The sequence below is a fragment of the Labrus bergylta genome, chromosome 16 (assembly GCF_963930695.1).
Source record: "Labrus bergylta chromosome 16, fLabBer1.1, whole genome shotgun sequence".
Classification (NCBI taxonomy): Eukaryota; Metazoa; Chordata; class Actinopteri; order Labriformes; family Labridae; genus Labrus; species Labrus bergylta.
Genome location: NC_089210.1, coordinates 19,872,911 through 19,895,080, shown reverse-complemented (window position 1 = coordinate 19,895,080; position 22,170 = coordinate 19,872,911). Strand labels below are relative to the sequence as shown.

The window sequence follows — 22,170 nt, the reverse complement described above, 5'->3', positions numbered from 1 at the left end:
TTGCCTGAACTCTACACGTAGTTCCAACAGATTTTAGAATTGGCTGAATCAATGTGAGTATCTGTCGCTCCATAGACAACAACCCTGCTCTACATCTATAGGTGTATTTATTATTTACATGAACACCATCATGAATGAACAGCACCTGCTTCTTTTGGGTTTGGCTTATCTGCAATAGTATTCTGCCTTCCACCCTCAGTGGTTGGAGAAGAGCGTGGTTGTCTGATGTTGTGGTTTTGCTGATGCTGCACACTCCTCCTCCTCCTCCTCCTCTTCCTCCTCCTCCTCCTCCTGCAAACCGTGAATGAAACTGGGGCACCGAGTGTTGATCAGACTTTATTCATTCTGACATGAATGTTACAAATGTTTAGATGCTCAGTTTGGGTTTGGGTCTGCTTCCACTTGTCTCCACGGACAACACCAACATGAAGCTTACATTCAATATCTTTATTAGAAGAGAAGGGGGCAAATAATGCAAAATACCTCAAATAGGTTTGTGTTTGTCATCATGACTTGTGATTCCTGCATTGTGTTTGTTTGTGTGTGTGTGTGTGTGTGGATGCGGGGGGGGGGGGGGGGGGGGGGGGGCTCTGTGGGCTTTGTTGTTATCTTCTTCTATGCAACCTCCACCGTCTTCTAAATCTGGAACACAGAGATGCTGAGGCTCTGAATCAGCAGTTATACGATTATTATCTTCGTCCTGCAGAAGGCACTGATGAGGTTTCTGACGTTGACATCTGGAGAGTCCCACATTATTATCTCTACAGAACGCAGAGGAAACTGAGAGTACAAGGTTAACGCATCATGTAAGACATTTCTGTCTCATAAATGTTCATAATTAAAAGTGAATCTGTAGCCACTGGTTTGAGCGTCAGGGTTGAAAAACTTGAGGATAACTAAGAGTGGCTTTGTTACTGCTGCTTTTATTCCCTTCTTTTCTGTGTTTTAAGATTGAAAAGGACGTCTCAGCTCTTGTTCAGAGACATCTTTTTGTTCTACTTGTCTTTTAGTTTGAACACCTGCGGGCCCTTTTCAGGTGCTTCACCTTTTTTCATTTCTGAAAATAACACCTGATATTATGTTGCTTCCCTTTTCCTCTCACAAGCTGGATCATATCAAGCTTTATTTTTTTTTTTTTAAAACAACAGTTTCCATGACCTCCATGTTCAGCATAAATAGCTTCCTGAACAAAACTTTGTCTCCAGTTGATGCACATATTTGCCTGGTTTCTAAGAAAACAGATGACTCATTCTCACTTCATGCACGACATCCTCGGCACTTTTTAAGATCATGATGCTGTGGCTTTTGAAAAACACAGCATGTCCTTCTTTTTACTAAAGAAAAGTTGAATGCCTGAGCGCTTAGACCTTTCGTAAAGCTTAATTTAAAATGCTCCGATGTTTCATACAAACAAGCTGCACTTGTCCTTCTGTGACAAATAGCTTTATTTCTGCAAAGCTAACATCCGTCCAGAGACTTGAAGCGAGAGTCAGTAAGCTGACTTGATGGCTTTCCAATTTTAAGATCCACAAACTGCTCTTCTTTGTTTGATGTACCTGAAAATCCAACATGTTTGATATCAAATCATCTAGTGTATAACCTCTTTATTTTTCTTGTTCTGTGTTTCTGGGCTCGCTGGTCCACTTGCGGATGTGTCTCTTTAAAATGTAAAATGTGTGGAACAACAGCAAGCTCTGTTTTCTAAGTTAATGAAGCGTTACTGAAAAATAACACGCTCAAAAAATGATTTCAAGCGGCTACTTTCAACATAATTTCACAAAACACGAGTAGCCATGGCATTTTTTTTTTTACTGTCTTGACTTAATAACCAAAATATATGTTTTGTTTTTCTGTTACCATGTGAGCAGGTTGCTTTAATTCCTTCCCTTGTTTCTTTTCACACTTTATGATCGGGTGGCCCCGCCATTATTAGTCTCACTTGTCCCTGATTGCCCCCCAGTCTTCCCCTGTTTCTTTGACAGATTTTTTATAACCACCCGTCTCTCTGTGGGTGTTTCCTCGCGGCTCTGCTTGTACATGCTGAACTTCCCCATCAAGTAAGCCATCAAGTGTCCTAGAGTCTAAGGGTAAGCCTTTCCTTTCCTTTTTTTAATTTGCCTTTCATGCTAAACTAATCTCATAGTCTGCATCTGGGTCCTCTGTCTTTGAACTGTAACCTCATGTTTTTTTAGGGTTAAGACCGGTGACGCCAGATAACAGATTCCCACTCTGTCCAAAATGTGAAATTTAAGAGCAAAGAGCAAAAACATGCTGCATGAGAGAAAATGACATCATCAGGCTGCAGCCACAAGAGGTCGCTGCAGCTCAGGTCCACATCCTGCTCTGAGGCAGGATGTGGATTGAGGTCTGAGGAACATGCAGCACGATGACACGCAGGATTTAAAAGAGTCAGAGGCTGTGAGCACAGCTGAATGTTTGAATAGATGTGGGCTAAATCATCATGTGGATCCACCCAGCCACAAAGTTTAGATTACAAACACATTTTTTCTCGCACATGTGAACCACACACAAACACACACACACACACACCAGGCCAGCCTACACAATACACATGTGGTGATGTGTGGGTGATGGCACGAGCTGCCACATAAATTATACCCTTTTGTACTCACACAAATAGACTGAGATTCCCTGTACGGTCATGCCCGTGTTGTTTTAGCCTGTTAATCTGTTAGTGTTGTCTTTCACATGAACAAGCCTGAAACTGTAAACAGACCGGAGCTTGTAGAGTTCCTTTCTAGTCCTCTGACGACTCAAAGCTCTGCAGGGTGTGCAGAGAGCTGCTGCCAGGTCAAGACTACTCATACTCGCCTCCCTCCACTGGCTCCCTGTTGATTTTACACTTCATTTAAAATCATATAACTTGTTCTAAGTCACTCCATGGTTAAGCTCCCTCCGATTTATCAGACTTTTTAGTCCCTTTTACTCCAGCACGACTCAGGTCCTCTGTGCAGTCTCTCCTGGTCGTCCCTCGGGCTCAGTGGAAACTCAGGGGTGACCACGCCTTTTCAGTTGCAGGCCTCCGTCTGTGGAACCGATAGCCTCCACAAATCAGGTGCAAACTCATCACATCCGTTCAAAGCACAGCTCAATATCCACCTTTGCCTCCCTTGTCCCCTGAAATTTGTTAAAACATCTTTAATGTGTTGTTCAAATGTGATTATTTTATTCACTGTTATTATGTTTGTCTGCGATCTCCATCATTTTTAATTACATCTTTGTTATCTGTTTTATTAGTCCTTGTCTTTAAGGCACTTTGGTCAGCTGAGGCTGTTTTTAAAATGTGCAATAAAAATAAACATGACTTGACTTTTTACACTGCAGCTCACATTTTGAGATTAAAGTGTTCATCAGTTTTAAGTAATCTGCTCATATAAGGAAACTATGACATGTTGCTGCAGGAGCTGGGGATCAAACCACCGACTCTCCAGTTAAGAGATGACCGACTACAATCCACCACTGAGCCACAGCCTCTCCACAGCTGCCATGACCATCAAAACAAACCATGGCTGAACTGTTCAGAGAGTTTACTACATAAATAAGTCAAGATCTTCAGAAACACAGGGAAACTGATATAAGTAAAGTATATGGATGCAGGTCCGCTTAGGGCTTCCATATTGACATATGGTCTATGTCACAGATTCTCAACTGGTCTAGCCTCAGGACCTACAACCAACTCTTTAAAGAAAAATCACACAAATCATGAGAGAAACAAAAAAAGCATGTTTCGATGCACACATTCGCGACCTACTGAAAATGGCTTGGTGACCAACTTTTGGGTCCCGACCCACCAGTTGAGAACCACTGGTCTACATAGGCTAAATACATCATGCTGGTGTAATTCCGCCTCCAGGCCATTTGATGATCTAAGTGGACCTGACCTGTCACTGCGTCCTGACACTTCAACACCCTGAAGAAGTTGGGTTTTGTAGTTTATGATTTTTACCTGATTAAGTTAAGCCCTTTAACTAAACTTCATTGGCTGTAGCCTCAAGACAGCCCGACTTCTGTAGTTTACTTTTAATCTACAAAAAAGACAGACGAGCACCTGGTGTTTACCTGGAGTTCACCACCATGACACTAAAAGCAGCCGGTATCCTTCCAAGATTTTAGAATGTCCCTTTCTGGGCCTTCATAGACACAAAAATATTTCACATTTTTATTCAGTCAGTTGACTGAGATACAAAATAATCACCTCTGGACAAATCGGCGCACTTCCTCTCCTGTCTCTTTGGAGGATTAGGAATCTGTTGAATTTATGAATTAACTTGGTGTCTCTCTTCAAACATGTGGTTAACTTTCCTCCTCCTCCTGTTGATCTGTAAAAGCCCCCACAGTCACTGTACGCAAACCCCTCCCGCTCCTGCTCTGGGCGTGCGTCAGGAGCGCAGGTGAGATATCGTCTCCATTCCCAAACAGCGCGTCTCCCCGAGTGGTGGTCCGCAGTGGATAATAAGAAGACGGTTATCAGATCAGGAAGTTGAACAAGACGCGAGTTTACCTGCGCTCAGGTGCGTTTTTTTAAAAAAATCTGACCGTCCAGGAGTGGCAGAAGAAAAGACACAGTGAGGGCTCAAAGAGAGAGAAAAAAGAGCGCACAGACAGAAACAACCGGGAAAAGTCACGGATGCAACCGTCTTTATTGACTCAGTGAGAAACCGGAGCTGCTCATCAGATCATCAAACTGTTTAAACGCTTTAAGACCAAGAGAGGAGACATCCAGAAGAACCATGAGGAAATCTTCATATCCAGGTAAGTGCTGCTCTTAAACCGCTTTACGTGTTTTCATTCAAGATCTAATCTGACTGGCGGTGACGCCTGATTGTAGGAAAAGGCTTCAACTCGCAAAGTTTCGGTGTGGAGGGAGGAACAAGTGGCATAGAGTCAGGAAAATGTTTATTAGTATAAACAATAAGTAAGTTGTAATCACTGTTACTGCCCAGATGTGATCATTAAATTCTTCTTAAATTGGGAAAAGGCCCACACATGGATCTGTGGGTGTGGTTTTCCTCTCTCTTGAGGTGATGTGTGACTGCAGTGACATCATGACAGAGAGAGGGGGGAAACTCCTCTGCAAGTCTTTAGGGGAAAAGTGTGACTTTGAAGAACATTAAGAATGAGGAAGTCAAAGATAGAGTGAAACTAAAACAGAAAACATGGAGTGCACACAGATTATGCACTATACTCTTCTCCCCAATCATAAAACAGTTAGCTGGTGAATCTGAACTGATTGACAGTTTTAGGGCGCAGTTCTCCACTCCTCCCGTCTATAACCCTCTAAATGAATGACTTGATTTAAACATATGATTGTGAGGTTTGGTTTATTATGGATGGATCGGATTGCGAAATCTAACTGGGCACAGAGGTCATCTACACTGACAGTAAACAGCTTATCAAGGATCTCTGGCAGACAGAAATGTGATGAACTGATAGTGCAGGTGAAGTCTAATTTAAGTGCCTTGATTTAAGACGCCTATGCAGAGAAATAGTTGCTGCCTTTAAGTTTGAATCTGATTGAATGATACTCATCCTAGTCCACACGGCCTGCCTTAGACTACACAAGTTTTGGGCCAACATAACTGTGATTCAGCACGCTCCAAAAATCAGAGGAGGAATCCAGTTTGGGCTCATTCATGGCACAGATGTTTAGCCCAGATAATTCTGTGAAATCATTAAAAATCTTAAACCTACCAAACAGTTTTGAGACTCGCCAGGTTCAGCCCAGATGATATCAAACATGTCTGCTGTATAAGATTTAAAATGTGGGTTATTATGTCAGCACTTCGTGGAGTGTGATCACAGCCAATAAAGCCCCTTTCACACTGCACTCCTGAACATGATCAAGATGGGATGCATGTGTAAGAGCAAACAGCAACCCCATTTTTCTTCTTCTTTTTCTGCAAGCCTCCTGGTACAAAGTCTGCAAGAAGTTTGGGTTAGTCGATGTTTGAATGCAGCTGGTAATTGTGTGTAAAATTTTTCACACTGAGCAGAGTTTTGCTGCTTTTACACTCTTTTTTGCTCGCTGCAGTTTTGCCATGATACGGAAAATAAGATCTGCTAGCTGACATTAAACCAGACACAGTGGTAAAATGTAGAATATGACAAAGCTTTATGATAAGGTAGTAACTAAAGTCCTTCATTTTACACTGATGTGACATTAAGCGGTGAAACTTAAGGTAAGTTAACGGTACTCTGTTGAGCTTCACTCAAATCAAAGTCCTGATACATATTTCAGGGTGGAATCTATCACGGAGAACGCACTGCTGTCACCAAACGCCCGGTAAATCCCTCTGCTCCTCCTCATCCTCCACGGTATCTCACCTTCCCAAACAATCACCATGACAACTGTATTTTGAGGAGGACTTAACACCTACTAGAAGTTCAGTGTAAGATTTCACTTGGGGACTATTTCAGATTGTGCAAAACCTTAAATGTTAGCAAAGGTGTGTAAACCCTGTCTGTCAAACTAGTCTCTATTTGAACTCACAAAGAGCTGGTGCAACCCGGTACAAGAGGGAAGTGCCTGTTTGAAAAGAGCCAATGAGAGATCACTTGAGATCATGAAGGATCACAGAGGTGGCTCCCTCTGGCACACACAATTTTGCTAATTTTCCTGTGAGTTATTCACCGTATACAAATCTTGTTGTGTGTGCTGTGCACGTTCAAACATTTGCAAGAAGAACATCTATTTTGAGATTAGGTAGAATTTTTAAAACTCCTGCCTTAAACTGTGTTTTCACCCACATCAAGCTGTACACTGACTCCTGCATCATCCTTTTCTCCTTCCTCACTCCTTCCCTTGCTTCTCTTCTCCTCTAACTCTTCCTCTCCCATCCCTCGCTCCCTCTTTACCTTTCCAGCACTGCTTCCTATCACTCACATCATCTTCTGAGTCTTGTCACCCTCCCTCCCCCCTTTAAGCTCCGGCTCAGCCCAAGAGTACACAACTCGAAACCTGCGGAATGCCGGCTTTCCCAGCTCCTCTTCCCCGAGTCTTTGTGTGATGGAGCGTCCCGACGGTTTTCCAATCGAAGCCAGGCACATGTTGGGTCATGCAGCCTCTCCTCCTCCGCCTGTGTGTGTGTGTGTGTGTGTGTGTGTGTGTGTGTGTGTGTGTGTGTGTGTGTGTGTGTGTTCCCCCTCTGCTGTGCGACGTGAGTGGAGCTGTCACATTCTTTGTCAGAGCCTCACTCGGGAAAAGTCGAAATAACAAAGTGTGTGTGTAGTATGATGTGTGTGTGTGTGTGTTCTATAATGTGTAGGGGTGTTTAGACAACCATCAGAGATGAGGGTGGGGTGGGGGGGTATATCTGAGAGAGGAAGGTCAGTGTGTGTATGTTGTGTATGCAAATCCCCGTGCTTACACACCAACAAACAGACTCATTGTGAATCTTGCACATCTTGAGTTTAAGCTTAAATATATATATGTGTGTGTGTGTGTGTGTGTGTGTGTGTGTGTGTGTGTGTGTGTGTGTGTTGTTTTGGTGTGACTGGCATTGCATGTGTCTGTGTTCACTCATGCAACCCCCTCGCTGCTGAACCCTGCTCTCGGAGCCAATCCCTGCCTTGCACACCACTCCCTCAATGCGTCTGGATCAATGAGTAACCTGCTTGAATAACAGCCCCATCTCAAACACACACACACAGTCATTACTCTCCACACACACACTTCTTCTGGTATGTGCTTTTATGTCCTGCTCAAAACACAAACACACACCTTATTCCCCCGTCTTGCCCGTGTGTGACAGTTGCCTCATCCTGCTCTGCATTACAGCTTTTAGTCTGTTTATTCTGGAGGACGAGCGTCGCTTTGATTCTGAGCCCGGAGCTTTTGTTAGATGGGAACTTGAAAGTCGAGCTATAAACTGTGTTGAGACATATTTTGCCCTGTCATCATGCAGAACATGCCAAAGGACGCTCCAACCCTCAATTTGGCTTCCTAGAGGCCTGTGAATAACGGACTATTAACGTATTAGAACACGTGGACCTGCAGGTGCCGCACTCTGAAATATGGTGTCATAGATTTAAAGGTTTGAGTTCCAGACGTCAAACAAAACCAGAAAAAAAAGGTAGACGGGATGAGTTAACGCCTGCTGTACATTTAATATTAGACTGGTTATGAATAAAAACACTGAAAAAAATGCATCAGGATTTCAAATGGACTGACTTGATGTTGTATTGTTCACAAAACCAAATTTGGAAATTATTTTTTAAGTTGTTCATTCATGTGTTCGCCAGCGACCTGCAGGAATACAAACACACAGACAGAAGGGCAAAAACACCAAAGCAGGCTCTGCTGGCGGCACCTAAATGTACCAAAAAACAAACGTAAAAAAACTGAACCTATAGGAAGACAGAAGTCGATACAAACTAACGAGAAGCTGAAGCTTCAGCGGGTAGAATGGAAAAACTCTACATCCAAATATCTGAGTGTCCAGATCTCACAAACTCAGAGAAGTGTGAGCTCAGCGCTGGGAGGAGACTGATCTTTGTTGGGTTACATGATGATCTTACCTGGTGATTCCGTCCCATAGTTTGTTATTTCAGAAGACAAATTCAACAATTTCAACTGTAAATGCTAAGGTGGACCTTTACCTTTCCTTTTTTCATAGATCTTATAACGGGTGTAACAGCAGTAAATTAGGGGGCGTGGCTTAGTGAACTTCTTTATTAATCACTTACCCTGATGTGTACATTTAGGAACATTATAAACTTTGTTGTATCACAGTGTTTTCCGCACAGTGTTATTGATGCACAGATTTGTAGGCGACCTCCAGTCGGCGTCCTGCGTCCTGTCTCTGCTGTGTGTCGTCCTCCCCTCTCAGCTGTGTGGAGCCGGCTCTGAAGTGTCCACTCTGCTCTGTGTTTATTATCTGCAGACAAGAATGCAGCTCTGTGATGCTGCTGCTGCTGGGGGTGTCAACTGATACAACACACGGTCTGTACTGTAGGCCCGAGGCCAGGAGAGAGCCTGTAAAAAGATAATAGCAGGCTCACAGAGGTTCTGATGTGTGGGGGAACATGTGCACTCACATCTAGATGTGGGTATTAGAGTGATAAAGTGCATGCTCAGACACATCATTACAATTAGCAGCCTGGACTGAAGTACTAAACTCACTATTAATGACTTTAATCTGAAGCTCATTGCACTGTCATCTGATCAACAAATTAACCAGACAGTATAGTGTACAGATAATGCAGATGTCCACCCTGAAGTCAAACATTGGTTTATGGACTTCCTTTTGAAGCCTTGAGTTTGTCTTTTTTAAACACCGCAATGTGGAGCCAGAGGTCGCGATGTTTGGATGAGACAGTGGGACATTCTTCTTTGAGAGGGCAGCAGACCTAAGTCGTATATATTTATTCAACCGAAGAAGCTAAGGGAGCATGGGACACCTTCAGCTTGCTTGGACACATCTCCGTCTGGAGTGTAAGCAGTGTGGAAACGGCACAAATCAGGCTTCTGAATAACATCAAAAACGGGGTGAAGACGGAATTAGCTTCAGTGAAAGCTAGCAGACCGCTAGCAGCAGATACCTGTCACTCAAAGAGGCAGCACCTTGATAAGGTTAAAATTCACCTCCAGTGCAGGTGTCATAAAAAGATAAACATTCAAAGACATCTAAACTATGTTTTTTAAGCTCTAAACATGATGAATTCAGCTGCACAGTTTAAACATGGGGTCCTAATGGGGAGTAACTGGCTTTAGAAGCCAGCCTCTAGTGGCCACTCTTGAAACTGCAGCTTTTTTTTTTTTTTTTACACTTTTGCCCTCTTTTCACTGGGTTGATATTCACTTTAATATAAAGTTATTAACCTCAAATCTTGAAGGAAGAAGTCAACAAGAGGTGACTCGGGCCCGGCATGAAAGAACAACTCCTGTTTGGCAGCAGCGACTTTGTCCTGTTGAGACATGAATGAATACTTGATTGAAACAGGCCGTTCATATACGTTCACATAGATAATTGCAGTTCTCCTGAAGAAGCAGATAATGCGTGTTGTGAGCTGCTGTTGGCAGCATAAAAATATCTTTATTAGTTTATTGCAAAGATAAATTCAAAACAACCTTTTCCTTTGATTTCAGTTTCAGTTTGACTTCCTGGACCAGAGTTTTCATGCAGAGCTATAAACACACATGTTAACAAATTAAGGCTCACGCTGCTCTTCTTCTGCTCCAGCATCACTATCAAATGACTGATTAGATTTTGTCAAGGAATTTTGTGTCATGCAAAAATAATTTACAAGGTCCAAAGCAGGTTTACAAGATTATTAATAAAAAACAACCAAATGAGAAAGATCAGAATATAGTATTTAAGAAATAAAATATTCTGATGGAACAAAAGTAGTGAGGCTTCAAATTAAACAACAGTTCCATTATGTTGTTGCAACAAACACTTAAATTATATGAGATTTTTTTGACCCATTAAAATAAAGACATAAGCAAGCTCTGCTGTCTTCTGACAACAAGATTACGTCTCAGGAAACAACAGCCATTTTGTCGTGCATTCCAGTGTAAAGCGACTTTTAAAGGTGTCCTTTTCTGAGCGCTGCATTGTTAACAGTCCATTTAGCAACCCTAGAAGCCCCTGTGTGTTTGGATCAAAAGCGAAGTGGAATTCACACCAAAACAAAATAAAAAACGCTGCCATCTTTTGTTTCATTACATCTCCAGAAGTGGAGCCAGTTCCTCTGTTTCTGGTGAGTCTGGGCTTCACTGTAAATAATGAGTTACACAGAGGCTTCTCTCTGGATTACTGCAGCGGGATGAAGCCAAACAGAAACCCACTTTTTTTGTGATTTATTTGCATTTAACTTGTCTAATATTTGCTTTAAATGGCATCATGATGCAGGTTTTTAAAAAGTGGGAATGCAAGTTTTGTGAAGTCTGCCCCTTAGGGGGAGGAGTGTTTGTTTGTTGAATGAAGGTCAGACTGAGTATTTCTGATGCAGCCCAGAAAGAAATCCAAACACTGATTGGCTTTTGCAACACAGATTTGTTGCAGTAGTTAAAATGTTTGCTCTTGAACAGATTGTTTGTGTTGTTTGGAGATTAATAAATCGCCTGCTTTTTCTCTCCACACAGTTTTTCCTGCTGACAGATGATTGGTCAATACTACTCAGAATACAGACTTCTACAAAGGGAAACCAGAACACTTTCCTGTCTAAAATCCAGACCCCTGGATAAAAAAATAAAAAATGATTAAAATATTAATCTTATCAGGGTATTAGGGCAAACCTCCTAATTTGCACACCTTGATGTTTTAATAATGAGTCTTTTTCCATCCTCCATGAAAAACATGAAAACAAGTTTGAACATAAAGATTGCACATTATCTGTTTTTCCATCTTTCTGACATTTCTGAACATGCACATAAAAACTACCTGTGGCTCCCTTCATTAGTTCACCTGTGACATCCTGTAACTACACGTTTCCTGGGAGGGAGAGTTTCAGCCCATAAAGCTCGATGGACTATTTCAATGACTCAGTGGCTTTTAAACAGCCTCACAAGAAGGAAGGGCCGATCTTTATCTGCCACACAATATTGTTTTATAGTCTGCCACGATATCCGGTCTTACCCGGCCTTAATACACGTCTTTTATCATGAGGCGAGCTTGTGTTTGCGTTGTGAGGAGTCCTGAGAGTCGTGTTGGTTTTCAGTGAGCGTGCTGAGTGAGGAATCGGTGCGTGTTGAAAGTGCGGCGGTAGGAAAAGGTGTTGTCGTTTCATACCTTTTGGCGCCAGAACGAGCGCTATTCATTTGGGAGGAGTGCAGTTCAGGGTCAAGGTCAATGTCTTTCCTCGGCTGTAATGTGTGAGCGTGTGTGTGTACAAGCCCGTCAGTGTGTGTGTGTGTGTGTGTGTGTGTGTGTGTGTGTGTGAGAGGGCGTGCCCGCTGTGGTTCTTTCTCATTAAGAACGCATCCAGGTAAAGCTCTTATCTGAGCTGTAAAAACAATCTTGACAAATAGTCGTCGAGCCCTTCAGTGTGTCTTGTTTTCTTTGTCTTTTATCACCCCCCCCCCCACCCCTCTCTCTGCTCGTCCATCCGCTCCGAGCTCTTTCACAGGCAGAGTTGTGTAACACCGTGTTTGCAGCATACCCTCAACATGTGTAATGAGGGCCGTAAACACACAAAGGAACAGATGGGCAAGCAGAGACGCAGAGGTGTAGGAGGAGGATTAGTAACGTTTACATTTTCGCTTTAACTGGATGAAAAGTTGGGATACATGATAAAGGTGGGTTTTTTTAAAACAAACCTTTACATCCAACCTTTATGGAGGTGAAGTTAAACGATGCAGCTTAATCCATTATTGTAGAGACTTGATGACCTCTCATAATATTTTGCAGGAATAATAAAAAAAGTTTCTTTATTGTGATAAATGATATGTTATAACTTATAAAGCACATACCATGAGATCAAAAAACTTCTAAGCACAGGGACACAAGATCAGATCTTACTTGATTAAATTGTTGACTTAAAAAGCCCCGTCATTCATCTTCTACATTTTCATTGTGAAGATGAAAGCCAATCAGGCGACTGTTTAAAATACTGGATCCCCACTGGAACTCGTATTCAAAGATTATTATCATGTTAACCCAGAAAAACAGATTTTTATTAAAGAAAACGTTTTATTTTCTCATGTGAATGTACTACGCTTCCGTACTAATCAAAAAGAGAGTTTGTTTTCCCCTTGAACTTTTGTTCTGTTCTGTTTAGTCAGACCGAGTTTACAAAGCTTAGCATTTCTATTAAACTATCATTAATCCTACAGAAAGCTAAACATGGTGTCAAACAGGAGTGTGGAACAGAAGATTTAAAGAGTGTTTGGTGAGGATAGATTTTGGCAGAATGAAAGGACAGCAGTTATTATGAATCGGGTATAAAATGAACATCTGTCACATACAGCGATGTAGCTGCAGCTCAACGCTGCCAAGCACAGGATTAATGGTTCAGTCAATACGACAGTTGGAAGTAGAGGATGATGAAAAGAGAAAAGGGAGGTAAATAAACTCTTATTCTGTCCTTGTGCTCTCAGAAGACACTCTGTGACCTTTTTCTGCAAACACACAAATCTCAGGAAGTTTTGTGTGTGTGAAAGAGACGGAGCATGCATCATAATGTATGTTTTACAAATCACTCCGCCTTTGTGTGAGTGTATGTGTGTGTGAGTGTGTGTGTGTGTGTGTGTGTGTGTGTGTGTGTGTGTGTGTGTGTGTGTGTGTGTGTGTGTGTGTGTGTGTGTGTGTGTGTGTGTGTGTGTGTGTGTGTGTTTGCAAGTATCCATTCATGATGTGTGTGTTTGTGTGATTTCTCTTGTGCTCTAAGTATGTAGAAGTGCTGCATGCTGCGCCCCGTGTTTACCTTTTTTTAACTCACCTGTGACCAATCACTAATCAGGTGACACGTTTGTCCAGGCACTTGACCGGTCATGTTACACACACACGCACACGCACACGCACACGCACACGCACACACACACACACACACACACACACACACACAGTGTTGGCCTTGGCATCAATCAGTGCTGAAAAAAAAAATCAAGCAGAGAAGTGCAGTTCCTTTAGTGGCCACTTGAGGCTTATTCCATAAGTGAGTCAATCCCCATTGACTTAATCTCCAAATGTAAACGCTGAAATGTTAATTTTAAGGCAGAATAGAGTAATAAGTGATAATAAAAAAAACTAAGAAAATAAAAATAGAACTGTACAAATATTTAGTCCTAGATAAATGCCAGACTGAATAAATGTTACAGGACATCCAAGAAGTTTGTCGATCTTTTTCACTGATGATAATTTCATCGATACAAAAACTGATTACATTTTCAAGCTTCTCTTCTCTGCAGCGGCAGATTATCCGCCAAATTTGGTCACTTCTGGCTCCAAAAAAGCGACCTGGTAATGCACAAAATGCTGAACTCGTCGGTTCCAAAAGAAAGAAAGAAAAGTCATCACCGAGGCTCTGTCCATTATTTATACAGTCTACAGTAAATACACAAGCAGTCATGCACTTTCTCTGTTGCACAGTATGACTCGTGGCCCCATGCAGTCGAAGTTGATTTTTTTAAAAAGCATAAATAAACACTGGTTTAATTCTTGTCATGTATCATGAGTGTGCAGTGACCTCTGTTAGCAGTGTCATGAAGGAAACTATGACCTCAGAGGATTACAAATCGCCTTAAAGGAGGGAAAAAGACGCGGATCATCGTGTCTGGAGATTTTTATGAAACCTGTTCAAGCAGTGAATTGTGTGTGTGTGCGTGTGTATGAGTGTGTGTGGGTGGGTGCATGAGTGTGTGTTTGTGTGGCCTCAGACAAGACCGAGCAGGTGAGACTTCATGTGGACACACATGAAGTCTTTGTGCAAACAAACAGTTTAACTTTGCAGATGTCACTCCTTGAGTTTGTATTGAAAACCCGCTGTGATTGGCCGACGTCTGTTCGTGTCTGTCAGTGCTTCACCCTCGTTTCAAACCACACAGCTACCGGCAACACCTGAATCATGTCACTGCACCGCCAAACACCCTCGTAGCAACACTCACCTGTGTGGCACATTGTTCTGTTGCAACTGTAAACTTTTCTTGCTCTCTGTGTGACGCTTTTTGTGTTGCAAGGACGTGTGTGTGTGTGGGGTTGTGTGTGTGTGTTTCCCTCACCGCTCTCTCACCGTTTTCCCCCTCCACAAGAGTAAATAGGCACAGACATGTTTTTTGGCTGCGAGGCTTGAAAGACCTGGCTGTCTTTTTATTTGCTCTGTCATTTTTCCATGCACTTAAAGCTCTAAAACACAGGTAGAAAATATACCACGCTCACATAATAGACCGGTGGTGTCATCACAGGGCTCATGGGAGATTGATGTTCTGCACTTAGAGAAAGAAAAAAACGGGTCAACAGTTTCAACTTTTGCAGTGATATATCAAAAAGTCTGAAGAATGAGTCAGAACTTCCTCCTGCATGACGCCAGAAACAACTGAAACAGACATTTTCATACATTTTCTGGTAAACTGTTTGTAATAAGTCTGAAATTTTGGAAAAGAGTTTTGAAATTGATGTTAACCAGTTTTGAAGGGGGCTCAGAAATCCTGCACAAAGCAGGAGATCAGTTTGACATGTTTCTGTACCGCTGGGTTCCTTTTTTCAACAAGCTGCTTGAACTGCTAGAGACAGAGAGTGATGAAGGTTATTGTGACCAGAACACAAACACTCCAGCCAATTCATTTAACTGCTTATCTTTTTATTACATGAATTAAAAAAAAAACGTCCTTTTTATTTAAAGCCTCCTGCACGCTCTCACATGTTTCCCTCCTACAAATCCTACAGAGACTTTCTCAAAAGCTCAAAGAGAAGTTGAGATGAGTTCATGCAAAAAGCTTCTGCATAAAAAGAAGTTTTTGTTCCTTTTTCAATTACATGTTCTGCACAATTTCTATGCAAAACACCAATTTGTGCTACAACCCGATTAAATTGATGCACTAATCTATTATCAGTACGATGTGATATTTGCTGCAGGGGGAGACAGACCCTCTCCAATGTTTTGAACTTGGACTGCAGCACCCATTTTAGTTTACAATGCTTGCTTTTAAAAGTGTCTATCTTTACAGTAGGTGTCTCTATATTCATTTAACACACACACAAGAGCACACACACATTATAGAGGCTTTACTCACATCCTCCAGTCAGCCATGGTCACTCCCTCCCCTTTAAACCAGCTGTGTTTAATCTGATGACAACACAGGAGGGAAACCACGTTGTTTGTCAGCTTTATAGGGAGAAAATGAATGTTGATCTCTGCATTGCAGTGAGAAGTATTTCTAAGAACGTCAAAACAGGATGACATGACTGAGTCATCAGCCACCATATGAGTGTAGCTCGTTCCGTGCTGCTCAGAACAATGCTGGAGTCAAACGGTGGAATGGAGAAAAGACAATAAGGAGTAAAGAGAGAGCCAGCTTCATGCAGTCTTGTTAAACAAAAAACAGCTCTCCTTAATTCAACCCATTTGTAGTCAATAGACGGCAACAGTTATGTGTCCATTTTTTTCTCGTAACCACAGATTGAATAAATTATGGTGGCAGCCATCGTGACATTACCAAGTGGTTGGTTCACTGCCTTTTTCAAGCTTGAGGTCGGCATTTTGGCCGTCCGCACGTTGGGTTTCTGGAGCCAGAGGTGATCCTGGATGAGAGGATTAAGAGCAGGGTTGAAAGTGACAGATAGGATGTGCTTGATAATAACAGAAGTCTTTGTTCCTGTATGAGGTGGTTATAAAACTTACTTTAGTTTCTAAGTGGTCAAACATTAATAAGGATATTTTAAACACTGGCTCACTGTGTTTTTGAAAGTATACACTTTTACCTCAAACAAAACAAGAAGTAACTGTTTTCAGCTTGAGGCTTCATATTGTTTTTTTGAATCCAACACTTTTTCCTAAGACCGAGCTTCTTGTTCCTAAATGTTCAATGTCACATCTGATGATTCTCCTGAAGAATTAACACGTTTTTCCTCCTTCTCCGTTCACAGTGAGATCAGCCAGCGCTCGGGCGAAGAGAACAGAACGAGAGGTATCGGGCATCACCAGTCCCAGTAAGTACACTGCACCTCCATCATCTTACAAAAGCAATGCAAACACACATGAAGCATCCACATTTAAATTAGAATGTTATATTAATTGATAAGGATGATTAAAGATCTCATATTCCCCTTATGTTCACCTCTCATGTTGTCAGTCTGTGAAACCTTCATGTCAGCTGATGTCTCTTTAAGGCCTCGCTCTCCCCATGTGCCCATTTGCCTCTGATTGGTCAGCTCTCTGGAAGCCTTTGGGGGGGGGGAGGGGGCAGAAGGCTGCAGGGCTGCCAGAGGAGGGGTGCTCTCCAGAGCTGGGAGAGTAGAGAGCCTATGTAAGAGGTTTTACATAGAGGCTTGAAGTCGTCTTGTGAAATCCTTGGTTTCATTTGGGGGAACTATCACATATTGAACAAGCTCTTTTACGCCCTCTGCAGACTCATCCTGGGATTACAGGGGGAACACACGTTTACCTCCTGATCTGAAACTTTGCCCATGTTTAGTTTGGGTATCCAGCATTGTAACACTATGTGTGGGTTTTTGAAATCAGGAACAGCAGAAGAATAGGTCAACTTTAACACACAAAGTCTGAAGCTTTTGCTGATTTTCAACTCTTGTCTTTAGTTTGGCCTTTTCATGTTTTTATTCTGAAACTGACCGACGGTGTGTGTTTATTTATGCATCCAGATTCTGTCTTTGTCAAAGTCCACACTGCCTCTCCAGCTTTTATTTGATCGCTCACTTTTCCTGTTAAGTATTAAGAAAGTCGGTGTCATTAACCTTCAGCAAAGAGGGCCAACGAAACTCTGAGGGCACGTCGGGTAGTGTTTTCTGTCCACACATCAGCTGATAGCAGATAAACATCAGATCACTGTGAAGACAACAGTTTCAGAGACACGGCAGAGAGTCCTACAAAGAACAGAAAACATGTATGAGTTGTTGTTGGATTTGTGGTTCTTCTACCAGTTGGAGGAGCTAAAGACCTGCAGCATGAGCACACAGAGAGGAGGGGGGAGGGGCTCCAAGCACGCACATACACACACTTACAGTGTGTACTTAGTTTGCACACAGATCGTTAACTGTATGTGAAGACACAAACTCACCATGGGAGGCAACATGTGTTTAGCAGCGGCCTGTTGCATCAAAGCCATAAAAAAAAGCAAGCTGTGACCTGCAACATGAGATCTCGTCCGTTTGTGTCAGCTTTGTCGTTGTGATCTGCGATGCTTCAGCGAGCAAGACGAGTGCAGGACGAACAAATGTGCCCCGGGGCTGTGTATTCATTCATCCTGCAGACAGCTGACAGGAGATGAGACGACAAACACATTCCCATAATGTACGCTGGTTTGTGTGTGTTTCTGTGAGTGTGTGTTGTGTTTGTATATTACTATCAAAGGGTAAGGGTTATTAATTACAAAACTAATGACTTCCTGCAACCAGTCTAGTGTAACAGATATACTTAATATGACCCGGACAGCTGAATTATGGATCCTGTCATGTGAAAATGTGATCAGAAACTTTTTAAAGAACTGGAGAAACTGTAAGAGTGAGAGATTATTTTTCTCTTATTTGAGAGAGTGTACACAGAATTGAAAACTTCTTTGCATTTAGGTGTATCATTTTCTTTTTGTCACAGTGTTTTTCTCTGCAGCAGGGGCATCTTGAACTATATTTACTGTCTGTGAACCAAAGTGACACACAGATAGGAAGTAAGTTTACACCTGTACACACAGAAACACACACAAGCTTTGACAGAAACATGCAGATAAAAGTGAAGTGACACGTTCACACACAGGTTGTTTGGGAAGTGCTTAAGGCTGAGGATAAGGCCCTGCATGTCAGCAGACCTCCCTGACGTGATGCTGTAGCCACAGGGCGTGTGTGTGTGTGTTTGTGTGTGTGTGTGTGTGTGTGTGTGTGTGTGTGTGTGTGTCAGTGTGCAATGTGTCCCGTTGGCATTTTGAGGCAGATGCACCACACAAAACATCTGCCAACGATGCAGATTTACGAGTCAGCAGGCGGGTGTTTGGGAGGATGCTTTACTGTAACCTTGGTTTATGTACATCAACACACACACACACACACACACACACACACACACACACACACACACACACACACACACACACAAACACACACACACACACACACACACACACACGCACACTGTCCCTATTGTTTATCTCTGTGGAGTTAAATCCTATCTGGCAGTCAGCCGGTCCTACTGTATTTGATACACCTACACAGATACAATGCTATCATTTTATTTCTTTTGAAACATTTAATGAGAAATTTGTGAAATAATAATAATGTAATTATTAGCAACTATAATTATGTGAACTGTCGCCCTTTGGCTTGGATCTCAAACAAGATAAAGAGAGAAATGTTGACTGTTTTGACTTCACAGCTCGTTGAATTTAATGAATCGACAAGAGCGTCAAAAATAGTATGACGCGACGGGAACTAGTGAAGAACAGATCAGTTTTACGGTTCAGGTCCGCACCCATTAATGCTTCTGAAATGTTTTTACTTTCCCCAATACGTTTCTGCTCTGCTTCCTACTCCTACAATTATAAAACAGGCCCTCATGCTCTTGGTGTGTACGTGACTTCCAGGGACTTTTTGCAGCACCTTCTAGTGGAAAATCGAGGAAATGCAGCTTTTCTGCGCTTCCCGGTTGGCTTCATAATCGACAGCAGAGGTTTCTGTTTGCCTTAGATGAGCCGCTGTGACGCAATCGGAATATGTCATCCGAAAAATGCATCTCCTTTCTATGGTACACATCTCGTGTCTTCTTCACTTCTGAGAGAGAGATACAGACAGTAACATAGCTCGGCCTTTAGGGGTCGCCACTGTGCAACATTTGCCTCAAAATGAAACAGCTGGTTTAAATTAAAAAGCCAGATACATAAAGGTGATGCATGTAAACACACAAACACACACACACACACTTATAGCCATACATAAACACACAAACACATGCTTCTCCCCACACTGTCACCAAAGCGGTGTGTGTGTTGCACAAGACGTCAGCCTGACATGTCTGAGTGTGTTTGATCTCTCCATCAGACCTCTGACCCCTGGCGCATTGTGAGTGGCGTGCCAAGGGTTGAAGGTCATATGAGTTTCCTGAACACACACACACACACACACACACACACACACACACACACACACACACACACACACACACACACACACACACACACACACACTCTCTCTCTCTCTCTCTCTCTCCTCTATTTCTGGAATATTCTCTCCTACCGGCATGAATCCTGAAGAATAACACAGACACAAGTACTCTTCTGTTTTTCAACATCTTTTGGGAAGTGTGTTTTCGTAGTTCCACCTTCGCTTCCCTCTTGTATTGTTTTTGCACTTCTGTATTATTTCAACAGCGCGATCATCCCTCCACACGTTTACAGAGGGCAGAGCTGTCAAGATTCATCTCCAGGAAGTCTAGACGGAGTTCAGGGAATGTCTGACTGAGATTGCAGCCGGTATCAAATGAACGCTCACACAAGGAACTTTTTGAGTAAGCTGAGGGAAGAATCTGCTCGTCCAGCTGGTTATTTTAGTCTTTAAGGAGCCGCTCCATGTCACATGGCGAGGCTAATGGTTTTCTATTTTCAAGATACAATGCTGCTTCAGTGTCTTGGTGTCACCAGAGGGGGGGGAAAAAAAGGGTGAGAGAGGGAGAAGGAGAGCTGCAACATATGATCAGCACATGGGGATGTCGTAATTCTGGATTCATTAGCAAGACACACTAAAGGAATCAAAACCAGGGAGAGGGAGAGAGAGAGGAAAGAGAGAGTAAGAAGAGGAACAAGAGGGAGGGAGGAAGGGAAGTCCAAAAAAAGACAGAGAGAGAGCAGAGAGAGAGAGAGAGAGAGAGAGAGAGGGGAGTCAGAGAGCAGAGATACATGTGGCTGTGGAGGGAGTGATCTGGTTATGGAGGGGGACAAATTCTCAGGTAAGACAGCCCAGATGAGTTTTCTCTTATCTGTTTTGTTAAGTTCGTCAAATCGGCTTTTCCCTCTCTGATCGAGTGTCTTTTTCTGTAGCAGCCTGCTTCTGTTTCCCCATCCACGGTATTTTCCACTCTCTCATTCTGTCCTGTTTGCTGACTGCATGTTTTCTTTGGGGTTTGGGAGCTGCAGCTCTGCTGGGTTTGTGTTGCAGCTTAGCGGAGCTGTTTTTGGTTTATCTGGTCTTTATCTGTTTGCAGGCTTCTCTGTGTCTGTTTGAGCTCCCTTTGTCTCATTGTTTCCAGTTAAAATACTTTTGTTTTTTAACAGGTTGCTGCTCAGCCACAACCTCTTTTCCTTTTCCAAACTCCATCCGCCTGGCTTTTACACATTACATTTTATTTAACTGCGGAAAAGTAAAGGAGAAACACTTTCTGTCGGACAGAAAATAGCTGATTTCTTGGACGTTTCTCTTCCTCTCTGTGTGTGTCTCTCCCATTCTTCTGTGGTGTGAAAACAGGAAAGAGCTCTGTTTGAACAGTACTACTCTTGTCCCTTGTGGCTCTGATCCCACTCCGGCCATCAGTCAGTCCCTCCTTTAGCTAACAGGACAGAGAAAAGTCTGCTTCAGTCCACACCAGCAAAGAGTTGGCCCACTTTGCAAACAAAAATCTGTCACATTTTTGCCCCTTTGATGTTGTTGCCCCTGTTGGATTTTTATTTTTTTATTATTGATAGGAGTTTGGTTTTGGTGTGTGTGTGTGTGTGTGTGTGTGTGTGTGTGTGTGTTAACATTGTGCTAAAGTCATTAGTGAGGCGATGCTGTCTGCGTCTTAATGGTATTTTTATGAGCGTGTAAGCGTTGTTAAATCGCTCTCTCTCTCTCTCAAGTGGCTGCAGCAGTGTGGTTGTGTTTCTGTGACCCAGCATGGCTTGTAGCACCTACACGCTTTGTGAAATCTGGATGTAGGTGAGACCGTTTACAAGTGTATGTGTGTTTGGGTGTGTGACTCTCTCTCTCTCTCTCTCTCTCTCGGCCCCTTGTCTCCAGGTGCTTCCTCCAGGGAGCTGTTGCGCTCTCAGCAGGACGTGCTGTGTTGTATGTTTCTTTATGAATGAATGTTGACTTGTCTATTTGTGCACTCGTTCTTTCTGGTGCGTTTGTGTCACAGTGTTTCCAGGGGATTCCCGAGGTCTGGTGGCACTTGAAAGCACCACGGGTTAAGCATCTCTTGAAGCCCAATAAGAGTAAAGAACACAAACTGATCTCAGACTTGCTGACAGAAATTAATAACTCATGTTCTCTGAAAAAGGAACGAAGATAATCCGTCATCTGTATCAGTTGTAAGAATGTAAAAACTTTGACCAATGTCTGCCACGAGGTACCAATCTGATGAACCAATCAGACGCCTCCCTGTCTCCCTGCTCGCTCTCTACGTCATCGTGCGTCACCGATGACTTTAGGAGTTTATACTGAGAGTTTACTGACCGCTGAATGAGACATGAGACGACGTAGTTTCTACACAATGAAAGCGATGATCTGAGCTCCACTCCTGGAGCGACGGCGCTCATGCATGTAAGTGAGGGGGCGTGGCTTTTGAGGGAGCACGGAG

General features: G+C 42.7%; 1 protein-coding gene across 3 annotated transcripts in view; it reads left to right on the top strand.

The window, feature by feature from the left end:
- Nucleotides 1-4,424: 4,424 nt before the first annotated feature.
- LOC110003401 (septin-9) overlaps nucleotides 4,425-22,170 on the top strand; it is a 90,562-nt gene continuing 72,816 nt past the window's right edge. The window contains exons 1-2 of one of the 3 annotated variants that reach the window (XM_065964751.1): nucleotides 4,425-4,773; nucleotides 16,545-16,607. In XM_065964751.1, coding sequence (XP_065820823.1) covers nucleotides 4,752-4,773; nucleotides 16,545-16,607 — 85 coding nt within the window. In that variant the 5' untranslated portion in view covers nucleotides 4,425-4,751. Of the gene's footprint in view, nucleotides 4,774-16,544; nucleotides 16,608-20,355; nucleotides 20,563-20,653; nucleotides 20,681-22,170 lie in introns of those variants that run through there. The other 2 variants (XM_065964753.1, XM_065964755.1) reach the window with 2 other exon arrangements.